The sequence below is a fragment of the Mobula hypostoma genome, chromosome X1 (genome assembly GCF_963921235.1).
Source record: "Mobula hypostoma chromosome X1, sMobHyp1.1, whole genome shotgun sequence".
NCBI classification, from domain to species: Eukaryota; Metazoa; Chordata; class Chondrichthyes; order Myliobatiformes; family Myliobatidae; genus Mobula; species Mobula hypostoma.
The window spans coordinates 10616604-10642392 of NC_086128.1; the positions used below are offsets into that span (position 1 = coordinate 10616604).

Sequence of the window (25789 nt, forward strand, 5' to 3'; positions counted from 1 at the left end):
TTTATATACCTGCATTGCCAGGTCCAACAGTTCTTTGGAAACATACTGATTAGCTCCTTCTAAATTGCGAACAAGATCTCCAGCAAAATTGCTGTCCTTACTGGTCATTAATGTATATGCCATTCCTTTCTCTCCTGGAAAGCGAAAATCAGAACAAACAATGAAAAAGCTAACAATGCTGGTAAAGGGGCAAGAAATCTAAGGAAGGATATGTAGTTTTGCTCAGATATGTAAATTAGAGGTTCTTAGGACTTCCAAAATAATTTTCAGTTAATTATGTACAATAAAATTAAACAAATTAAGTGTTCCATCTGTGCAAAACCTCATTAAAACAGTAAGTCACAAGTTAATATATTTTTATTGCAGAATAAATAACTGGAAAGAACATGAATAGGACTTAAAAAGAGGCTTTGTAATCTTTAACTTGGCTTAGGACCATTAGCCTTGGCTCAATATTTTGTTTGAGTTTGTGTTGACTTTATAGCACTCCCTTGGTACACACCTACTTATCACCTTAGATGACATCGTAAGGTTTTGAATGGAACATGTCATTCAGATGAAAGTGGCTTTCAAGATCATATCTCTTTGCTATGTACTACAGTTGTCATCCAGGTTCAGTAGTAGTATTTTCACTCTAAACAGAGGTATGAGAGTTTTTAAGTCTCATACCTGAGGGTTCTGCAGAAAATTTACAGACAACCCTAACTAGAATGTGCAGAAACTATTCCATATCTCAAGAGCAGTTTAAGTAGGATCATGTTTCAGCTAGTTTATTGATCAAATTTGCAAAACTAATTAGATGCCATACTAAAAGGAGCAAATCAAAACCTGCAGAAATCAGAACAATGATATCAAGCTGATACGGAGATTATTGCTAATTAGCATACGAAGCAGAATGACAAAAAGCATATTGTTAAAAGGGAGTATACACAAAAATATAATGAATTAAGTTAACCATTGACTGTTCCTTTATAACATGCAGTAGTATTACCATGTAGAGCTTTTGCTAGATATTTTGCAGGTTGGTGAAATTAACACCCCTTACCTGCTCGGCCAGTTCGTCCAATTCTGTGAGTGTGTGTATCAATATCACGAGCCACATCGTAGTTAATCACGGTCTTAATGGATGGAATATCCAAACCACGAGCTGTAATAAATTCAACAAATCTATTATTGCAAAGTCCACTCTCAGTGGCCACTTTATTAGGTACACCTGCTTGGTAATGCAAATATCTAATCAGCCAATCATGTGGCAGCAACTGAATGCATAAAAGCATACAGACATAGTCAAGAGGTTCAGTTGTTGTTCAGACCAAACATCAAAATGGGGAAGGAATGGGATCAAAGTGACTTTTACCATGGAATGACTGCTGGTGCCAGATGGGCTGGTTTGAAACTGCTGAGCTCCTGGGATTTTCATGCACAACAGTCTCTCGAGTTTACAGAGAATGGTGCGAAAAACAAATCCAGTGAGCAGCAGTTCTGTGGGCGAAAATGCCATGTTAATGTGAGAGGTCAGAAGAGAATAGCCAGACTGAATCAAGCTGACAGGAAGGCAACAATAACTCAACCATGTGTTATAACAGTGGTGTGCAGAAGAGCATCTCTGAATGCACATCGAACCTTGAAGTGAATGGGCTACAGCACCAGAAATCCATGAACACACACTCAGTGGCCACTTTATTAGGTACAGGAGGATAGCTAATAAAAGTGGCCACTGAGTATATATGAACAACTGAAGATGAAACTTACATTTTAACAGACACTATGCTTGTGCCCTGGACAATTTAAAGATCTTAGCCTTCTCCTAAAAAGAGGTGGCACATCTCAATGCAGCAGTTATGACTGATCACCAAATTGCCAAATCAGCTCAATTTCATGGCCTGCCAATTTTTCTTCTCAATTTCTAAAGGCATTAATTCATTCTAGGATCAAGTTTTGCAAGCAATTGACTCTCACTCACTGCAAAGTTTCTGCAGTTATCTCTATACTTAACCTTACTGTCACCTTCACCTTTCATGCTCTAGTTCCTAGAATCAGCCCTGGATCAGTTAGCAATACTGCTAACCAAACATGGACAATTGCTACACCTCCTCCCACATCACCATTCAGGAACCTAAACAACCCTTCTAGGTGAGGTAACACTTCACCTGTGAGTTTGCAGGGGTCACCCTCAACATTGGTGAGACCCGACACAGACTGGGGAACCACTTTGTTAAGCATCTTCTCTGTACACTGCAAAAAGCAGGATCTCCCGGTGGCTACCCATTTGAAGTTAACTTCCCATTCCCATTCTAACATGCTTGTCCATGTCCTCCTCTACTACCACTATGAGGCCAAAATCAGGCTGGAGGAGCAACACCTCATATCATGTCTAGGTAGTCTCCAACCTGATGGCATGGACATCAATTTCCCCAACTTCCGGTAATTACTACCCACTCTCCCCTTATTTGTTTTTCCAATCTGCATTCTCGTCCCCCTCTCACCCCTGCCGATCATCTCCCTCTCGTTACCCCTCCATTTCCTGCCTGTTTACGTACCCATTTAAATTCTTCTTAAATACTAATGCCATATCCTCATCCACCACCTGTCCTGCGAATCTCTTAAAAATCACTGCCCACTCTCCATGTAAAATAAAACTGATTAAATGTTTACCCTCTCACCTTAAGCATGTGCCCTCTAGTATGAGGCACTTCCACCTTGAGGAAAAAGACTTGACTATTTACTCAATGTATATATGCCTCTCAGGATTTTAGATACTTCTCTCAGTTCGCCACTCATCCTCCCAACACGACGGAGAAAATAGTCCAAATTTGGCCAACTGCTACTTATAGCTAACATTCTCTTATCCAGGCAACATCTTGTTGACAAACATGGAGACTTCCGGTAGCGCTCATGGAGTGAAGTCGCGTTCTTGACTCGCTCCATTACCTCTGAGTTTTTTTACTCTATGGTCAGCTATACTTTAATTAACCATTAAGGCATCAACTCTTACAATACTTTGAATTAAACTGAATTCTCCGACAACTGGATGGAACTTAGATCTGCTATGTCTAAGAACGAGAAAGACGGCAAGGATGGTAAACCTCCAGTTAAACCGAAAGCTACGGATCTACCTCCGACTGAATCACCGGTGACTTTGAAAGCGATATCGGAGTTAATTCAGAGGGAAATTTCAACCTCTGTTAGGGAGATGATTCGTACGGAAATTGCAGGCCCTGTTAAAGACCTGATTCATACGGAAATCTCAACTAATTTCCAGAAAATTGCCGATTTAATTGATAAGATGCAAACATGTATTGCGGAACATCAGTCGGCTATATCTGATCTTCAAAAATTCGCGCAACAAAGTGAGCTTAAGATGGGGAAAATCGAAGAAACAATTAATGTAATGAAGAAGAAACTTGACTTTTTGACTTTTAAAAACTCTGACTTGGAATCTAGAATGCGACGGCAGAATTTACGAATGATTGGCATGAGGGAAGCCGCTGAAGGTAACAACCCCATGAAATATTTCTCCCAACTTTTAAAAGATGCATTCCCTACTGTATTTCCTGACCAACCACCGCTACTGGATCGTGTTCACAGAATCCCATCATACTCGTCTAGGTCAGATAGACCTAGGCATGTTATCTTACGTTTTCATTACTTTCAAGACAAGGAGAGACTGTTTCGATTCGCTCGATCTAAAGGTTTCATTGATTTTTCGGATCTTAAGTTCCGATTCGTGGAAGATTTCAGTAAACCAATCTGGGACCAACGGGTCCGTTACAGATCCGTGATGTCGGAATTCTATAAGATGGATTTAAGACCAGCGCTGCTGTACCCTGCACGTCTAAGGATTCGCATGGCAGATGGAGCCCTTCGTTTTTTTGATTCTCCATCGGATGCCCAGAGTTATCTGGATCAACTTTCATCTCCAACATCTTAATTGCTTTCTTTTTAATTTTCTCCGTCGATCGGAGGCTGTGAATTGGTTGGTTTTAACTTTTCTGTGCCCTATTTGGGCAGAAAAGTTTACTTTCGATTTCTTAATATGGCTACTAAACTTTCTTTTTAACTGCGTCATTTCTTTCTTTTCCCAGGGGATTCTGGGTGGTTACTTCCCTTTTGTCATCTTACGTATTTCCTGTGCGGCCTTAAATTTTGTAGTTTTTGTTTAAATTTTATTCTGTTTTGCTTTTTATAATCACTTTATGTTAATAATCCTATTTTTTTTTGTTGCTGTGTCTATTCATGAGTTTGAGGTTTATTGTGGTTTTTTTTTAATATATATTTTCCGGCTTTTGTTCTGTTCTGTGTGTATTCTAATTGAGTTAACTTTTTTTTACTTATTTTTTTACTGTTTTACAATTAGCTGATCCTTTTCATATTTATACCTTTTTTTTAGGGAGCGTATACCGGAAGTCATGGGGGTAGTTTTAGCGCTTGCTTCTTTCTGGCGGGTCTGCTTTAGATTTTGCCTTGGGGTCTTGGGCTGGGGGGTGGTGGGAGGGGCTTCACGTTTTAGTTTGTTTTTCTTTGGGCTATATACATTATTGAAGTACTGGTTGCGTCCTTTTCCCCGGTATCTTTTGTATGTTCTGTTTCCTCTCCGGGTTTGTGGGTCGCGCCTATTGTCAATCCTCCTTGCCGTGGGTTGACTTTAGGATTTATGGAGTCTATTATTAATTTTGTCTCCTGGAATACTAATGGTCTTAATCATCCTATTAAAAGAAAAAAAGTTTTTAAAGTGTTCCGGAGACTTAAAGCACAAATTTTATTTTTACAAGAGACCCATGTACGGAGGGGGGACAGACTACGTTTTTTCAAATTCTGGAAGGGACAACAATTTCATTCGAACTCCAATGCTAAGATTCGAGGCGTCTCTATTTTTATAGATTCCTCAGTTACTTTTATACAACAGGATATTATCTCTGATCCGAATGGTAGATTTTTATTGGTTAGTGGTTTACTATTTAATAAAAAAGTAGTTTTGGTTAATGTTTATGCTCCTAATATGGATTGTCCGGAATTTTATAAATCATTGTTTGATCAGTTTCCGAATTTGAACGAGTTTTCATTGATTTGGGGCGGAGATCTTAATACCTGTTTATCTCCAGCTTTGGACCGTTCGGCTCCTTTACGGACTTTACCTAATAAATCTGCAAATTTGATTAATTTTTTCCTTTCTGATTCTGGGTCGACGGATATTTGGCGTTTTCTGCATCCTCAGGAAAAAGATTTTTCCTTTTTTTCACATGTTCATCATTCCTATTCAAGAATTGATTATTTTTTTATTGATTCTCGTCTCATTCCTTCAGTGATTAAATGTGATTATGATTCTATAACCATTTCGGATCATGCTCCACTTAAGCTTTCTATTAAAATTATGGCCAATATACCAAACAATAGACAATGGCGTTTTAATTCGCTGTTGCTTCAGGACTCGGACTTTGTTAATTTTATGAATGAACAGATTGAGCTTTTTTTTATAATTAACCATACAGAAGATATTTCGGTTAACACTCTTTGGGACACTTTTAAAGCCTATATTCGGGGTCAGATTATTTCGTATTCCGTTGCTTTGAGGAAGAAACAGAAGCAGGAGGAGATGGCAATTGTGGACAAGATTAAAGAAATTGATAAGAAATATGTTATGGCTCCTTCTGAGGAGCTATACAAACAAAGAACTGAACTTCAAATGGAACACAGTTTACTACTCTCGTCCTCGATTGTAAACCAATTAAAGAAAACAAGAAGTGATTTTTATGTTCACAGTGATAAAATTGGCAAGCTGCTGGCTAATCAATTGAAATCTAATTATGTTAAATCTCAAATCAATCAGATTTATAACCAAAATGATCGATTGATATTGGATCATGTGGGGATTAATCAAACCTTTTGTGATTTTTATTCTTCTTTATATCAATCAGAGTCTCCTCGAGATTCTAAATATATGAATGATTTTTTAGATAAGTTAGACTTTCCTCAGATTTCACAGGATATGTCTTCTTTATTAGATACTTCCATTACAATGGATGAGATTAAGAATGTTATTTTTTCTATGAATCTGGGGAAAGCTCCTGGCCCTGATGGGTTTACCGTTGAATTTTATAAATGTTTTGCTTCTTTATTGATTCCTTGGCTCTATAAGGTTTTTGAGGCTTCTTTGAAACTTGGTAAACTTCCGGAATCTTTTAATAGAGCATCAATTTCTTTAATACTAAAGAAGGATAAAGACCCTGCTCAATGTGCATCTTATAGACCAATATCTTTATTAAATGTTGATTCTAAAGTTTTTTCTAAGTTATTAGCAAATAGACTAGAAAAAGTACTTCCTTCTATTATTTCGGAAGACCAAACGGGTTTTATTAAAGGTCGTTACTCTTTTTATAATATTCGTACATTGTTAAATATCGTTTATACTCCCTCACAAAATGTTCCTGAGTGTGTTATTTCTTTAGATGCCGAGAAAGCTTTTGATAGAGTAGAATGGCCTTATTTATTTAAGGTGCTTGAAATGTTTAATTTTAGCCTGAAATTTATATCCTGGATTAAACTGTTATATCACTCCCCTGTAGCCTCGGTTCGTACTAACTCTTTAAACTCACCTTTTTTTCCTCTCTTTCGTGGTACTCGACAAGGCTGTCCTCTTAGTCCCCTATTATTTGATATTGCATTAGAACCTCTTGCAATTGCTATTCGAGAATCTTCAAATATTACTGGGATAACTCGGGGATTAAAGTCCCATAAATTATCACTCTATGCTGATGATTTACTTTTATATATTTCTAATCCTGAGAGATCTATTCCTGCTGTTTTAGAGTTATTAGCACAATTTGGTCTTTTCTCAGGTTATAAATTAAATCTTAGTAAGAGTGAACTTTTTCCGATTAATAAACATCTTCCCTTATATTATAAATTTCCATTTAAATTGATTAATAATTACCTTTCATATCTTGGGATTAAAATTACTTGTAAACATAAAGATTTATTTAAGACTAACTTTTTACCATTAATAGACCATATTACTCAACTTTCATCTAAATGGTTTCCTTTATATTTAACTTTGATTGGTCGTATTAATGCAGTTAAGATGTTTTTTTTGCCAAAATTTTTATATGTGTTTCAGGCATTACCAATTTTCGTTCCTAAATCTTTTTTTGATAAAGTCGACTCTAAAATTTCTTCATTTATTTGGCAGAATAAGAATCCGAGACTGGGTAAAATACATTTACAGAAAGCTAAGAGAGATGGAGGTTTAGCATTACCTAACTTTAGATTTTATTATTGGGCTATTAATATTCGACATATGAAATTTTGGTTACTTGACCGGGATATACTATCTATTCCTAAATGGGTAGCATTGGAATTACAATCTGTTCAGGGTTATACACTTGGTTCTATTTTAGGTTCATCTCTTCCTTTTGATTCGAAACGCCTTAAGCAGGTCTCTAACCCGATCGTTAAATATGCTTTGCGTATTTGGTTTCAATTCAGAAAATTTTTTGATCTTAATCAATTCAGGTTAGCGATTCCTATTTTAGGTAACATATTTTTTCCTCCCTCTTTTACGGATCGCGCTTTTCAAACTTGGAAGACTAAGGGTATTTTACGGTTTTTGGATTTATTTTTAGATGGTTCCCTTATGTCTTTTGAACAATTATCTAATAAATATAACCTATCAAGAATACATTTTTTTAGATATTTACAAGTTAGAAATTTTCTAAGTACTATACTTCCTTCCTTTCCAATGCTTCCTCCTATATATATTTTAGATTCGATAATTAACCTTAATCCATGTCAGAAAGGTGCATCGGCTATGATTTATAATATTATTATGAAACTCAGGAAAGCTCCATTTGATAAGATTAGGGTAGATTGGGAACAGGAATTGGGGCTTACCATTTCTGTGGATGATTGGGGGCAGATTTTACAATTAGTTAATACTTCCTCTATTTGTGCTAAACATTCCCTAATTCAATTTAAAGTGGTGCATAGAGCACATATGTCCAAAGATAAGTTAGCGCGTTTTTACTCGCATATTAATCCTTTCTGTGATAGATGTTCGGGGCAGATAGCCTCTTTAACTCATATGTTTTGGTCTTGCCCTACTTTGGAAACTTTTTGGAGAGATATTTTCAATATTATTTCTAAGGTATTAAATATAGATATCTCTCCTCACCCTATTACTGCTATCTTTGGACTACCTAAAATTTCTAGTAATCTTTCCCCTTCAGCCCGTAGAATGATTGCATTTCTTACTTTAATGGCGAAAAGATGTATTTTACAACATTGGAAAGAGCTTAATGCTCCAACTACCTTTTTTTGGTTTTCTCAGACGATTTTATGTTTGAATCTGGAGAAAATTAGAAGTAACCTTTATGATTCTTCATTTAAATTTGAACAGATTTGGGGACCTTTTATTCGATATTTTCATTTAATGTAATATTTACCCTTCTTGTTTTTTTTTCACTGTTTTAATGGAGGTCGGGATTGAGGACGTGATTTTAAGTTTAACTCTGTTTGGTTTCAAGTTAGCCCATTGCTTTGCTTTGCTTTTAGTTAGTTGCACGGTGGGTTTTTTTTTGGGGTTTTTTTTTCTTTTTTTCCATTGATATATATAAAATCTAGTATACTATTATGTTATCTTGGTTTCTTATGCTTAAATTACATTGTTTGTAGTATTTTCTTTTTGGTATTGTTATCTTTTGGAATTTTATTATACTTTAACATTGTATTAATGTTTATATGGCTTACCTTTTTTGTATACTTACTCAATAAAAAGATTTAAAAAGAAAGAAAGAAAGACAAACATAATAAAATCTGCAGATGCTGGAAATCCAAAGCAACACACACAAAATGCTAGAAGGACTCAGCAGGTCAGGAAGCATCTATGGAAAAGAGTATAACAGTCAACGTTTTGGGCCGAGACCCTTCTTCAGGACTCCTGTTGAACCTCTTCAGCCTTTCTGCCTGTTCTCTGAAGCCTTCACATCCTTCATAATAGTGTAATGAACAATACAGAATACTCTTAATGCAGCCTAACCAAATTCTTATACAGCTACAACATGACTTTTATACTCAATGCCCTGACTAATGAAGGCAAGCATACCACATACCTTCTTTACCACCCTTTCTACATGTGTTGCCACTTTCAAGAAGCTATGGACTTGCACCCCAAGATCCATTTGTACATCAACGCTCTTAAAGGTCTTGCTATTTACTGTCTACTTTCCTCTTATATTTGACCTCCAAAGGCAATACCTCACAATCATCCAGATTAAACTCCATCTACCCTTTCTCTGCCCATAATTCCATCTGATCTATATCCTGCTGTATCCACTGACAACCTTCACTTCCATAACTCCACCAATATTTGTATCATCTGCAAATGTTCCAATCAACCTACCTACATTTTCATCCATATCATATACATCACAAACCACGGCAATCCAGCACTGCTCCTTGTAGGATAGAGCTGGTCACAGACCTCCAGCTGGAGAAATACACTTCCACCACGATCCTCCATCTTCCTTGATCCAGCTAATTTTGAATATAATCTACTAAATTACTGTGAATATGGCTTAATATCTTGGAATGTTCTATCATGAGTGAACTTGTTAAATGCTTTACTAGAGTCCACATATATAACAGTGACTATTCTATTCTTAACCATCTTCAGCATCTCCTTAAAAAAAATCAAGTGGTTCTATTCTTAAAAAACGTGTGGCGCGTGGCTAAGTGGTTAAGGCGTCGGTCTAGTGATCTGAAGGTCGCTAGTTCAAACCTCAGCTGAGGCAACGTGTTGTGTCCTTGAGCAAGCCACTTAACCACACATTGCTCTGCAACGATACCAGTGCCAAGCTGTACAGGTCCTAGTGCCCTTCCCTTGGACAACATCGGTGGTGTGGAGAGGGGAGACTTGCAGCATGGGCAACTGCCGGTCTTCCATACAAACTCGCCCAGGCCTCAGTCAACATCAAAAATCGATGGACAGTCGAAGAAAAAAAATCAAGTTGTAAGGTACCCTTTTACAGTTTGTACAGTTGAAAGGCCTAGACAGAGTAGATGTGATAAGGATGTTTCCCATGGTGAGAGAGTCTAGGACAAGAGGGCACAGCCTCTGGATAGAGGGGTGCCCTTTCAAAACAAAGATGTGGAGAAATTTCTTTAGCCAAAGGGTGGTGAATTTGTGGAATTTTGTTGCCACATGCAGCTGTAAATGCCAGGTCGTAGCCCTCTCGTACTAGACTCCCCCATCATGGGAAACAACTTTGCCACATCCAGTCTGTCCATGCCTTTCAACATTCAAAATGTTTCCATGAGTTCCCCCCTCATTCTTCTAATCTCCAAGGAATACAGTCCAAGAGCAGACAAACGTTCCTCATATGTTAACCCTCTCATTCCCGGAATCATTCTAGTGAATCTTCTCTGTACCCTCTCCAACGTCAGCACATCCTTTCTTAAATAAGGAGCCCAAATCTGCCCACAGTACTCCAAGTGAGGTCTTACCAGCGCTTTATAGAGCCTCAACATCACATCCCTGCTCCTATACTCTACTCCTCTAGAAATGAATGCCAACATTGCATTCGCCTTCTTCACCACCGACTCAACCTAGAGGTTAACCTTAAGGGTATCTTGCACAAGGACTCCCAAGTCCCGTTGCATCTCAGAACTTTGAATTCTCTCCCCATTTAAATAATAGTCTGCCCGTTTATTTCTTCCGCCAAAGTGCATAACCATACACTTTCCAACATTGTATTTCATTTGCCACTTCTTTGCCCAGTCTTCCAATCGATCCAAGTCTCTCTGCAGACTCTGTTTCCTCAGCACTACTGGCCCCTCCACCTATCTTCGTATCATCAGCAAACTTAGCCACAAAGCCATCTATTCCATAATCCAAATTGTTGATGTACAACGTAAAAAGAAGCGGCCCCAACACGGACCCCTGTGGAACACCACTGGTAACCGGCAGCCAACCAGAATAGGATCCCTTTATTCCCACTCTCTGTTTCCTGCCAATCAGCCAACGCTCTATCCACGTATGTAACTTTCCCGTAATTCTATGGGCTCTTATCTTGTTAAGCAGCCTCATGTGTGGCACCTTGTCAAAGGCCTTCTGAAAATCCAAATATACAACATCCACTGCATCTCCCTTGTCTAGCCGACTTGTAATTTCCTCAAAAAATTGTAATAGGTTTGTCAGGCAGGATTTTCCTTTAAGGAAACCATGCTGAGTTCTGCCTATCTTGTCATATGCCTCCAGGTACTCCGTAACCTCATCCTTGACAATCGACTCCAACAACTTCCCAACCACCAATGTCAAGCTAACAGGTCTATAATTTCCTGCCCCCTTCTTAAATAGCGGAGTGACATTTGCAATCTTCCAGTCCTCCGGAACCATGCCAGAATCTATCGACTTTTGAAAGATCATTGCTAATGCCTCCGCAATCTCCACAGCTACTTCCTTCAGAACACGCGGGTGCATTCCATCTGGTCTGGGAGATTTATCTACCCTTAGACTATTCAGCTTTCTGAGTACTCTCTCTGTCGTAATTGTGACTGCGCACACTTCTCTTCCCTGCCACCCTTGAGTGTCCGGTATACTGCTGATGTCTTCCTCAGTGAAGACTGATGCAAAATACTCGTTCAGTTCCTCTGCCATCTCCTTATCTCCCATTACAATTTCTCCAGCATCATTTTCTATCGGTCCTATATCTACTCTCACGTGTCTTTTGCTCTTTATATACTTGAGAAAGCTTTTAGTATCCTCTTTGATATTATTTGCTAGCTTCCTTTCATAGTTCATCTTTTCCCTCTTAATGACCTTCTTAGTTTCCTTTTGTAAGGTTTTAAAAACTTCCCAATCCTCTGTCTTCCCACTAATTTTTGCTTCCTTGTATGCCCTCTCCTTTGCTTTAACTTTGGTTTTGACTTCTCTCGTCAGCCACAGTTGCATCCTTTTTCCATTCAAAAATTTCTTCTTTTTGGAATATACCTGTCTTGCACCTTCCTCACTTCTCGTATAAACTCCAGCCATTGCTGCTCTGCCGTCCTTCCCGCCAGTGTCCCTTTCCAGTCAACTTTGGGCAGTTCCTCTCTCATGCCACTGTAATTTCCTTTACTCCACTGAAATACCGACACATCAGACTTCGGCTTCTCATTTTCAAATTTCACAGTGAACTCAGTCATATTATGATCATTGCCTCCTAAGGGTTCCTTCACCTCAATCTCTCTAATCACCTCCGGTTCATTACACAATACCCAATCCAGTACAGCCGATCCCCTGGTGGGCTCAACAACAAGCTGTTCTAAAAAGCCATCTCGCAGACATTCTACAAATTCTCTCTCTTGAGATCCAGCGCTGACCTGATTTTCCCAATCCAGTCGCATGTTAAAATCCCCCACAATGATCATAACACTGCCCTTCTGACAAGCCTTTTCTATTTCCTGTTGTAATTTGTAGTCCACATCACTGCAGCTGTTTGGAGGCCTGTATATAACTGCCATCAGGGTCCTTTTACCCCTGCTATTCCTTAGCTCAACCCGTAAAGATTCTGCACCTTCCGATCCTATGTCACCTCTTTCTAATGATTTAATATCATTTCTTACCAATAAAGCCACGCCACCCCCTCTGCCTACCTGCCTATCCTTCCGATACACCGTGTATCCTTGGACGTTCAGCTTCCAGAGACATGCATCCTTTAGCCATGTCTCAATGATGGCCACAATGTCATACTTGCCAATCTGTAGCTGTACGACAAGATCATCCACCTTATTCCTTATGCTGTGTGCATTTAAGTACAACACCTTAAGACCAGTATTTGGTACTTTTTGCTTTGGTTGCACTGCAACTCATCCCAATGGCTGCAAATTTGCCCCATCACCTGTCTGTCTTTCCTGACATCTTTACTGCTCACCATCTTAGATTTATTTCTGTTTTTCCCTTCCTCCGCTCTATCATTCCGGTTCCCATCCCCTTGCCAAATTAGTTTAAACCCTCCCTAACAGCTCTATTAAACCTTCCCGCCAGGATATTGGTCCCCTTCGGGTTCAGGTGTAACCTGTCCTTTTTGAACAGGTCATACTTCCCCCAGAAGAGATCCCAATGATCCAAGAATCTGAAGCCCTGCCCCCTACACCAGTCTCTCAACCATGCATTCATCTGCCTGATCCTACTATTCTTGCCCTCGCTAGCACATGGCACAGGTAGCAATCCCGAGATTACTACCCTGGAGATCCTGCTTCTCAGCTTCCTTCCTAGCTCCCGGAAATCTCTCTTCAGGACCTCCTCCCTTCTCCTATCCATGTCATTGGTACCAACATATACCAAGACAACTGGCTGCTCGCCCTCTCCCTTAAGAATATTCAGGACCCAACCCGAGACATCCCGTACCCTGGCACCTGGGAGGCAACACACCATGTGGGTATCTCTATCAGGCTCACAGAATCTCCTGTCCATTCCCCTGACTATGGGATCCCCTGACTACCGCATTCCTCTTTTCCCTCCTGCACAACAGCGCCAGGCTCAGTGCCAGAGACCCGGTCACCGTGGGCGTCCCCTGTCAGGTCATCCCCCTCAACAGCATCCAGAACAAGATTCCTTTTCTTGTCTTTGCTCACCCTCTAGGTATCGTATCATTCTGGATGCTTGAGATTTGGCAGTTACACTTTTTTTCCTAAATCTTTCTTCAATATCTCCAACTGCGTGACTGAGTTACCTTCAAGTAGCTATTTCCAGTTCACTTATTCCTACATTACATCAGTCCAGTAAAACTGTTTCCCCAATTATTGTCATTTCCAAAAACGACACCAAATCAAACTGAATTATGTATCACAAACTTCCTCTCCTACTGACACAATCCCTCCACCTCCCCAGCTTCAATGGTTGGACTTGCAACATAATAACTAAAAATACTCTTAAAAGGCAAATGACTAAGCCTGTATACCCTCTATAATTCTAACACTGGCTGCATATTACACTATAATGAATTCCTCAACATTATTGTTTGAACTACTTTGCAGTTTGTCAGAAATTTACTTATAAATTTGCTCTATTCCCCTCAGACTCTTTGGTGGTTCATCGTACACTTCAAAGTGATTACCCTGCTTTTTGTTCTTTAGACAAATCATTTTCCATCTTTCTGCCATCTGTCCTTTCCACAGCAGCATTTATCTTTACCCAATATTGTTATTCCTATTCCCCTTTTATCCCCATGTCTAATTCACCCAAAGTTCCTGTAACTGAGGCCCTAACCTACCAAATCTGCCCTGCTTTCATCTACATTCTGTAATAGCTAACACCGCAATTTTACAAGACGTCAGTGTCTTCAGCTCACCTGTCTCATTCACTAAATCTGTGTATAACATTAAACAGAACCAGATTCCTCAATTTTCCAAACCTCACTTAACTATTTCCAATCTCTCCAGTTATCCATGAAGACATCATTCCTCTTCCTGTTTGTCCACCCAGAGGGTGAAACTACTGTCTGATATGTTCTTACAGTTGGCCATCTCCTGACTGTTGTGCATCCATCTGCAGTGATGCTGATGTCAAAGCATCTGAGCTTCCAAGACATGATAGTGAAGCAGCGTTCAGATCGGTCACTGTTGGGATTATTCATAAGGGTGCTAACGTTCCATGTCTCAAACTTCGTACTGTGGACTGGAAGTTGCCTTTGCAAGATTTGTTTTAACGTGAACAACCACTGCACACCAGCTAACAAAGTAAGGTCTTGATCTTGTAGTGAGGGGGCCAAAGACCACTAGAGACTAGGCTGCTACATGATAATAATACTCACATCTATATGTGGGAAAGCATAGGTGCCACCTGCACATGCACTCACATGTAAACACATATGTACATGAGCACTTAGGCACAGGAACCCTTGTCCACTGCCTCCCTCTCTTCTCATCTGCCCTCATGCTCATACTCCAGTCTCCAGCTTCAAAGCCCAGCCACACACCAGGCCATAGTGCTGTCACTGGCCCTATTTCCCATTCCAGCTCAAGCACAACTGCAGCTACACACCTAACCACTTCCTCTACTCAGGCCCCAAATTTCCAGTGGTTCAATATGCATCTTAGTCTTTCATTTCCTAAAATATGTGGAATGAATGGCTGTTCCTATACGGGAATGAAGAGATGCTCACCTGCGACATCTGTAGCCACTAGAATAGGAATCGACTTTTTCTTGAAGTCAGAGATGACTTTGTTTCGTTCACTCTGATCCATATCTCCATGCAACAGTCCAACAGTATAACCCTCCTGGTTTAAATTAGCAGCAAGCTCATCACTATTAGCCTTCTTGGTCACAAAGATGAGTACACTGCCTCTGGATGTCAGCTCCACAAGTCGCCTTGTGAGCCAAACCCACTTATCAGGACCAGCTGCAAGAATCTCCACGATCTGAGTTACATCCTCATTTGCCTGAAACAAAATAAATGTTAATGAGGATTAATGCTGATATAAAGGGCACACTGTCCAACACCGCTGAGAATGGAGGGTCAGCACTTCCAGAGCTGAAATCCCAATGATCCCAGAGATGGTAAAACACTAGTTCACAGAAAGAGCAGAATAGGAAAGTGGTAGAGATGTTTCTTGGAACTGTTAAGATTGAGAATATTTAGTTAAATTAAATAAAATTATGAGAGGCATGACAAGGGAGAAGACAGACAAATTTCTTGGTAACTAGGGACATAGATTATGTAATGAATTAGAGGAGAGAGTAAAGAATAACATTTTCATCCAGGAGTTGTACAGCACAGAAATATCTTTTAATTGTTCTCCAACTGAAATTTGGTACACTGCACTAACTTCATGTCCAATAACCAGATTCAGCAAGGCCTACTTCTTACTGGACCCGAAACACACTTTCGTAGAAAATTATTGTGCACTATTTCAAAAATTCTTCACCTTCTTTGCCCTTAAAACTATTGCTATACGAATTTACAGGAGAATAATTAAAGATCCCCTATTACAATCAACGCCTTGTTCATATAATTTTGGCAAGTTCCCTGCACATTTACACCTCCAAATCTCTCCCATTACAAGCTGAGAAAATACTCCTAATTCAAGGTCATGATTGCATTGGAGATGGTGCCAAGGAAATTCACCAGGAGATGGAGCACTTCAGTGGGATAGGCTGGGTTTGTTTTCCTTGAAGTGAAGCAGGCTGAAAAGAGTTTTGAGAGGTATACAAAATTATAAAGGAAGAAACAGTAGAAAACTTCAAGTTTACAAGAAGAGATGTCTAAAGCTAGAGGGCATAGGTTTAGGATAAGGGGAATTGAAGGTGGTTGCAGTCTGGAATGCATTGCCTGATGAAGGCAGCTACTATTCACTATATTTTAGTAGCACCTAGACAAGCACTTGAATCACAAAGACATAGATGTGCTGATAAATGGATACATATACTTGGTCAAAGATGTGATGGCTGAAGTGCCTGGTTCTGTGCTGTGTGACTCTAACCCTCAGCAATGCGCCATGTCTTTCATCTTTCTTTAATATCCTTTTGCTTTAGCTTTGCAACGTTCATTCAATTCACACCACTTTCCCTCTCACTTTCTTTTCTTCCTAATCTTTTCTGTTATCACCATTGTCATTTTTTCACACAGCCATCCATGCCAATAGTTCACCAACCTCCAGATTCACATACATGGAAAATCAAATGTAATTGTTCATCAATTCCCATTTTCATTGATCCTATTAAAATCCTAAGAGCTACTAATATAATGTAAACTGTCTTCCTGATTTATTTTTATCTTGCTTTTTAAATTTGATCCTACCATCACATCCCACCCCACCCACTAAATAAGTTTAAATCCTCTCCTGCAGCACCAGCAAACTCTTCCATATATATATTCCAGACACTGGTTCAGTTCCTGATGAGGTGTAACTCATCTGGCTTGGAGAAATCCCAGGTCTCCTTGAATATAAGATTTTCCCAAAAACACATTTCTCCAAGCCATGAATTAATCTGCTTTATCTAAATATTCCCGAAATCCTGAGATTCCTACTTTTGAGGTCCTGTTTTTTTAATATACTTCCAAACTCCCTAAACTCTGCCTGCAGAACATTATTCCTCTTTCTACCTCTGTCATTGGTGCCAGTATGCACACAACCCCTGGCTGTTTAGCCAGTCCATTCAAGAGGTTCTGCAGTTATTGTTAACCAGCCTGGAGTCACAGAATCACTTGAAATGTCAATCGCTATTACTGTTGCATTTTCCTTCCTTCCCTCCTAACTCAAAGTCCAACTTGTTCTAAAATTTCCCACACATGCACACTCATTTGTAAGGCCAGTGATGTTGTGGGGATGGAACTGGACTCTTTGACGGTGGTGTCTGAAAAGAGGATGTTGTCCAAGTTGCATGCCATCTTGGACAATGTCTCCCATCCACTACATAATGTACTGGTTGGGCACAGGAGTACGTTCAGCCAGAGACTCATTCCACCGAGATGCAACACAGAGCGTCATAGGAAGTCATTCTTGCCTGGGGCCATCAAACTTTACAACTCCTCCGATGGAGGGTCACTTACCCTGAGCCAATAGGCTGGTCCTGGACTTATTTCCTGGCATAATTTACATATTACTATTTAATTATTTATGGTTTTATTACTATTTATTATTTATGGTGCAACTGTAACGAAAACCAATTTCCCCCGGGATCAATAAAGTATGACTATTACTATAATATAGTTTAAATATCAGTGGGTATAGCATTTGGTAACATAGCGGTTAAATAAGGTGCTGAATATTGGGATTGGGTTACCCAACAAAAACAATCATATTCCAGAATCTTATCATGCAGGTCACAAGAGAAGTGGGCATCCACAGCAAGTATGCAAAGGAAACACTATAACTTAAAGCTTTTGGTACTAGGCACAACAGCCAGAACTTGATAATAATATGCACTGAGAAAGTATGCAATGAAAAATTCTGCAAAATGTAGGTTTATATGACATCTGATGAAAATACTTGACATTAGCACTGAAGATATTATGACTACCAACACCACTTGCAGGTTAAGTAGAGGGATTATGCTTTATGGTGTATCAAAGCCTTCTATAGAGTAGTTACCCTCTGCCCTGTAGGTTCTTTGTGACAGCTCAGATAACTGTAGAGATCAGTTGGTGGAAGTTCCCAAGCTGTCAACTCATACTTAACATGATTTTAAATTTCTTGTGATTACTGCTGGAAATGACTCATATTTTATGGCTATTAATTGTTAAAATGAGCAATTCTTCAGTCATATTACCTCTCCGATGTCTCCTTGTACAACTCGGATAGGGTCAGTGAGGATATCTCGGGCCAGTCTCTCTATCTTCTTCCGGAAAGTAGCACTGAATAGCAAAGCTGGAATACAGATTCCACATATAAGAGAATTCCTCAATAATTCCTCCAGCATGTCCTTTTCTCACTGTTACCATCAGGTAGGAGGTACAGAAGCCAGAAGGCACACACTCAGTGATTCAGGGACAACTTCTTCCCCTCTGCCATCCGATTCCTAAATGGACATTGAACCCTTGGACACAACCTCATTTTTTTAACTATACAATATTTCTTTTTTTTCTTTTTTGGCACATGGCCAAGTGATTAAGGCATTTGTCTAGTGATCTGAAGGTTGCTAGTTCGAGCCTTGGCTGAGGCAGCGTGTTGTGTCCTTGAGCAAGGCACTTAACCACACATTGCTCTGTGACGACACCAGTGCCAAGCTGTATGGGTCCTAATGCCCTTCCCTTAGACAACATCGGTGGCATGGAGAGGGGAGACTTGCAGCATGGGCAACTGCCAGTCTTCCATACAACCTTGCCCAGGCCTGTGCCCTGGAAACCTTCCAAGGCGCAAATCCATGGTCTCACGAGACTAACGGATGCCTATAATTTCTGGGTTTTTTTACATGTTTTTTAATCTATTCAATACACATATATAATTGATTTATTTATTTATCCCCCCCCCCCACTAGATTATGTATTGCATTGAACTGCTGCTGCTCAGTTAACAAATTTCATGTCACATGCCGGTGATAATAAACCTGATTCTGATAATTAGACTTTAGAGCCTGATGGGCATAAAAGCAGAAAATGCTGGGAACACTCACGTAACACCTGTGGATAAAGAAATAGAATTAATGTTTTAAGTCCAAGATCCTTTGTCAGAACTTGCAAGGAGTGAAAACACATTAGTTTGCAACAGCAGGGAAAGTAGGGGAAGAACTGGTCAACAAAAAAAAGGATCATCTCCAGGTAGGGTGAGACCAAATGAGTAAATGTGACTGTTAGAAATGCAAAGTAAATGTCAATTAGGCTTCACCCATAAAAGTTGCTGGTGATAGGTCTTGCCAATTGGCGAGACCCGACACAGACTGGGAGACTGTTTCACTGAACACCTACGCTCTGTCCGCCAGAGAAAGCAGGATCTCCCAGTGGAATTTTAATTCTACGTCCCATTCCCATTCTGATATGTCTGTCCACAGCCTCCTCTACTGTAAAGATGAAGCCACGCTCAGGTTGGAGGAACAACACCTTGTATTCCGTCTGGGTAGCCTCCAACCTGATGGCATGAATGTTGATTTCTCTAACTTACGTTAATGCCCCACCTCCCCTTCGTACCCCATCTGTTATTTATTTATTTATTTGTTTAACGGTCAGAATGAGCCCGTGCATCTGGACAGAGCAGCAGGGAGGGACATCAAGTTGTGGCCTGCCTTTCTCTCTTCAGATGCTAGCTGACTTTTTTTTAGTTTATGTTATTCATTCAGTACAGAGCTAAATAACCAAACACAATTGGGATAGATTTCTAAATGTACAGCACACAGAGGAAATCATCGAATCTGGGTAGTCACCTTGTTTCAGGCAACACACATCAAAGTTGCTGGTGAACGCAGCAGGCCAGGCAACATCTCTAGGAAGAGGTACAGTCGTCGTTTCAGGCTGAGACCCTTCGTCAGGACTAACTGAAGGAAGAGCTAGTAAGAGATTTGAAAGTGGGAGGGGGGGGGAGATCCAAAATGATAGGAGAAGACAGGAGGGGGAGGGATGGAGCCAAGAGCTGGACAGGTGATAGGCAAAAGGGATATGAGAGGATCATGGGACAGGAGGTCCGGGAAGAAAAGACGGGGGGGGGGGAACCCAGAGGATGGGCAAGGGGTATAGTGAGAGGGAGAAAAAGGAGAGAGAGAGAGAGAGAAAGAATGTGTGTATATAAATAAATAACAGATGGGGTACGAGGGGGAGGTGGGGCATTAGTGGAAGTTAGAGAAGTCAATGTTCATGCCATCAGGTCGGAGGCTACCCAGACGGAATAAAAGTTGTTCCTCCAACCTGAGTTTGGCTTCATCTTTACAGTAGAGGAGGCCGTGGATAGACATATCAGAATGGGAATGGGATGTGGAATTAAAATGTGTGGCCACTGGGAGATCCTGCTTTCTCTGGCGGACAGAGCATAGGTGTTCAGCGAAACGATCTCCCAGCCTGCGTCGGGTCTCGCCAATATATAGAAGGCCACATCGGGAGCACCGGATGCAGTATATCACCCCAGCCGACTCACAGGTGAAGTGTCGCCTCACCTGGAAGGACTGTCTGGGGCCCTGAATGGTGGTAAGGGAGGAAGTGTAAGGGCACGTGTAGCACTTGTTCCGCTTACACGGATAAGTGCCAGGAGGGGAGATCGGTGGGGAGGGATGGGGGGGTCGAATGGACAAAGGAGTCGCGTAGGGAGCGATCCCTGCGGAAAGCAGAGCGGCAGGGGGGAGGGAAAGATGTGCTTAGTGGTGGGATCCCGTTGGAGGTGGCGGAAGTTACGGAGAATAATATGTTGGACCCGGAGGCTGGTGGGGTGGCAGGTGAGGACAAGGGGAACCCTATTCCTAGTGGGGTGGCGGGAGGATGGGGTGAGAGCAGATGTGCATGAAATGGGGGAGATGCGTTTGAGAGCGGAGTTGATGGTGGAGGAAGGGAAGGATGAGGTTTTTCATTCCAGGACAAAGGAGATGTCTTCCTTTTTTAAAGAAAGGGGCTTCCCTTCCTCCACTATCAACTCCACTCTCAAACGCATCTCTCCAATTTCACGCACATCTGCTCTCACTCCATCCTCCCGCCACCCCACAAGGAATAGGGTTCCCCTGGTCCTCACCTACCACCCCACCAGCTTCCGGGTCCAACATATTATTCTCCGTAACTTCCGCCACCTCCAACGGGATCCCACCACTAAGCACATCTTTCCCTCCCCCCCCCCCACTTTCCCCAGGGATTGCTCCCTACGCAACCCCCTTGTCCATTCATCCCCCCCATCCCTCCCCACCGATCTCCCTCCTGGCACTTATCCTTGTAAGCAGAATAAGTGCTACACATGCCCTTACACTTCCTCCCTTACCACCATTCAGGGCCCCAGACAGTCCTTCCAGGTGAGGCGACACTTCACCTGTGAGTCGGCTGGGGTGATATACTGCATCCGGTGCTCCCGATGTGGCCTTCTATATATTGGCGAGACCCGACGCAGGCTGGGAGATCATTTCGCTGAACACCTATGCTCTGTCCGCCAGAGAAAGCAGGATCTCCCAGTGGCCACACATTTTAATTCCACATCCTATTCCCATTCTGACATGTCTATCCACGGCCTCCTCTACTGTAAAGATGAAGCCACGCTCAGGTTGGAGGAACAACACCTTATATTCCGTCTGGGTAGCATCCAACTTGATGGCATGAGCATTGCCTCTTTCTTTCTCCCTAGGCCTCCTGTCCCATGATCCTCTCCTATCCCTTTTGCCAGATCAACTTTCCAGCTCTTGGCTCCATCCCTCCCCCTCCTGTCTTCTCCCATCATTTTGGATCTCCCCTTCCCACTCTCAAATCTCTTACTATCTCTTCTTTCAGTTAGTCCTGACGAAGGGTCTCGGCCCGAAACGTCGACTGTACCTCTTCCTAGATGTGCTGCCTGGCCTGCTGCGTTCACCAGCAACTTTTATGCGTGTTGCTTGAAATTCCAGCATCTGCAAATTTTCTCGTGTTTGCGTGTCAATTAGGCTTCCTTGTCTGTATTGTGTTGGTTATAGCAGGGCTGAAGGGTGTGCCCAACTGTACCATTCAAGAAAGAAAAAAAAACAGCCAAAATCAGACAGTAAGCAGAAATGGACTGCTCTGATACAGATAGGAAAAAAAAAACAGTAAGTTAGCTGAAATTGAAGACTGCAAAGTGTCCAGGTGGAAGATGAAATTTCTTCCTTAAGCTTGCACTGGACCTCATTGTAACTCTGCAGGATGCCACAGACAAAAAGGTTAGAATGGGAATGCGATGGAAAATTAAAACACCAAGCAAATAGAAACTCAGGACCAGTTTTGTAGATGGAACACAGATGCATTTGGTTTCTTCAATGTAGAGGAGAATACATCGTGCACACCAAATGGAGTGCACTAGATTAGAGGAAGTATAAAATTATGAAAGCTTACATAGGATACTTGGATCAATCTTTTTCCCAGAATGGAAATGTCAAATACCAAAGTGCATCCATTTAAGGTGAAAGGGGAGACGCTTAAAGGAGAATTGTGAGGCAAATATTTTCATACAGAAAGTGGCAAGTGCCTGAAACACACTACCAGGTGGAAACAAGTACAGCAACATTTAAGAAGCATTTAGATACATCTGAGTAGACAGGAAATATAGGGTTTGGACCTTGTGCAGACAGATAGGATTACTTTATATTGGCATGACAGTTGGTGTAGACATTGTGGACCAAAGGGAGTTTTCTTACAATGCGCTGTTCTATGGTCTCAGTGCTCTACCTGGAAGGAGTGTTTCGGTCCCTGGATGGCGGGAAGGGAAGAAGTAATGGGCAGATGTTTCATCTCCTGCAGTTGTATGGGAAAGTACAGAAATCTACTGCAGTCAATGAGTCATAACATGCATTTTCATTTTGTTTAATGGAAAAGGAGTCAACCCTACAGGATTTGCTGAGTTGAATAGAAATTAGAAACTGTTTGCCAAGAACACAAATTTCAACCATAAATTGCAAAAGGCCAATTCAGGACATGCAGAGAAATGAAGGACAATCACACCCAGGGTGTGCCCTCTCCTCATTACTACCATTAAGGAGGTGGTACAGGAGCCTGAAGACACACACCCAATAATTTAGAAACAACTTCTTCCACTATGCCATCAGATTCCTGAACACTCCATGAACACTACCGCAAACTATCTTGATTTCTTTTTTACACTATTTATTTTTATATGTTCATATTAAAACTTAGTGATTTTTTAATGTATTGCACTATACTGCTGCTGCAAAACAACAGATTTCATGATACCTGTCAGTGATAAAAAAAACCCAATCCTGATTCCTAGCAAAATGTCCAAAGAGAGAACTGAAGGCAAATAGTGAACAAGCAATTAATCAGATCAACAAAGCTATTAGATATCTGTATTTCACATCTGTATTTCTCTTTTCAACAGTGTTTTCAAAATCGTCTTCAAATCTCTTCAAGCTTCATGTTATGGTAAAATTATCTTCTGATCTTAAGCAACACCCCCTCCCTGATATCTCTAACAAATAAAGCTCAGTTGTAGCTATCTAGATACTGCAGTCTCCTAATACATCATCTCCAAAATCACAAGTCTCACTTCACAATATTAATATTCACCCCTCCCCCAAAGTTTTGTGGTGAAGACCATAATCAACAGATCATCCCAATTAGATTGGACTTTGTTTTCAAACCAGTGTGATTTTGAAAGATCTATAGGACTTGTAATGTCTTGGAGGATGGCAGTGAGTTACATGGCACCAGGTAAAAATCTGTACTTCTTGGTTTTTATCTCACTGTACACCGTACATCTTTTTATTTCACTACTCTTAAGTGATACTTTTACTGATTGCAATGACAAAATTATCAGAAGGCCTACCCCCAGAAAAGAACATGATATAAAATTGATTATATGAATAATTAAATTGATCAAAAGAGAGTCAATAACATGTTTTACTTTCTTCAGTTTTCCCGGAACATTGTTTGGCACCTTTAATTATCAGAACAATGTACTTGGTAGTGATACCCTACAGTTTGCTGCATCTAGGCTATAGGTCCACCATATATGATGATTCAAAATCCACCCTTTTATCACCTTCACTGTGCCTTCAGTACGCTGACATGTACTGCAGCCACACATGTAACATCCATCAATAAAAAGGAAGTGAACAAAGATGTTGTGGGAATAACAACACTTATAAATCAAACACTATCTATCATGTGTGGCGCGTGGCCAAGTGGTTAAGGTGTTGGACTAGCGATCTGAAGGTTGTGAGTTCGAGCCCCAGCTGAGGCAGCGTGTTGTGTCCTTGAGCAAGGCACTTAATCACACATTGCTCCAGTCCACCCAGCTGCAAATGGGTACCGGCAAAATGCTGGGGGTTAATCTCGCAATAGACTGACGTCCTATCTTGGGGTGGTGAGTCTCGTACTCTCAGTCGCTTCACGCCACGGAAACCGGTATAAGCACTGGCCTGATGAGCCTATAAGCCAGACTTTAACTATCCACCATCTGGAAAATAGGGTAGATTTGCATACTCCCAATTAAAACTAATTTGGGAGCACTACTATGAATCCTTGGATTAAGGAGATCTCCTGCATTATCAGGTCAATTATTCTTTATTTATGTAGTGGTACAGAGCAGAGTAGGCCCTTCGAGCCACAGCAACCCCTGACAAACCCGATTAACTCTAACCTAATCATGGAACAATTTACAATGAGCAATTAATCTATTCAGTATGTCTTTGAACTGTGGGAGGAAACCAGAGCACCCAGGATAATCCCATGCATTCCACGAGAAGAACGTACAGAGACTCCTTACAGATGGTGCCAGAATTAAACTCTGAACTCCGGAATGCCCCTAGCTATAAAAGTGCCACGCTAACTGCTATTACCGTGGCACTCAATTTGCGTGAACAAATACTACAAATGAATATTTTTCCTGAGGAGTAAATTTCAAGCCCCTGCAGCATTTTACAGTTTTAATGCAGTACACATCACCTAAAGGGGCTGAAACTACTTTGTGACCGCGGATATATAGTTACACATCTCTTCTGATAATTGTTATAAATGTCAGACTTTATTTCAATTCACACTGGTTACAAAACTAGAAATAGAACACAGAATACTTACTCTGTCTGTCCGGACGGACATGATTTGCTATTGATCGGACCTGATATTCTGAAAAAGTTGAAGAAACATCAAACTTTAGATCATGACCTTCACCCATCAGTGCTTAGTCATCAAGTTATGTATCTGTGCATATGTGATTACGCTGAATATCCAAACATAACTGACAAAAGCAAAAATAAACAAAATTTGAATGGCATGTACACATTTAGATAAAGCGCGTGTGCACATGTCTGTCATTGGTGATGGAGTTGAAAAATCAAGAATGTAAAAATCAAAGTGCAATACAGCAACTGCCTACCTCTATCCAGGTATTTGGGTGTTTCTTTCCTGTCCTAAGAACCCTGAATTATATAAAAAATATATCTGTTTTCAAATCCCCAAGGCTACGATCCTACCAATTCTAGTAATTGTCTCCAGCCCTCCTGGGACATCCATGCTCTTCCAGCTTTGGATCTAAATCTACATTTGATTGCTCTATCACCCTGTCTTCTCTTCACCTCTCAAGACCACAAAGCTCCTATACACATTCTTCAACCTCTCTACTCATCTTTCCTTCTTTCAGAATCCTTAATTCTCTCTTTGACCAATATTGGAGTGAATCATAGTGTGATGATATTCCCGTCAAGTGCTTTGGTATGTTTTGCTATTTTAGTGAT

General features: G+C 40.7%; 1 protein-coding gene across 3 annotated transcripts in view; it reads right to left on the reverse strand.

The window, feature by feature from the left end:
- Positions 1-25789, reverse strand: part of ddx42 (DEAD (Asp-Glu-Ala-Asp) box helicase 42) — a 67536-nt gene that overhangs the window by 4084 nt on the left and 37663 nt on the right. For all 3 annotated transcript variants that reach the window (XM_063037484.1, XM_063037485.1, XM_063037486.1), the window contains 5 exons: positions 25134-25181; positions 18245-18342; positions 15138-15414; positions 1046-1147; positions 10-134 (listed from right to left, as the gene is read on the reverse strand). In XM_063037484.1, the coding sequence (XP_062893554.1) occupies positions 10-134; positions 1046-1147; positions 15138-15414; positions 18245-18342; positions 25134-25181 (650 nt within the window). The remainder of the gene's footprint in view (positions 1-9; positions 135-1045; positions 1148-15137; positions 15415-18244; positions 18343-25133; positions 25182-25789) is intronic.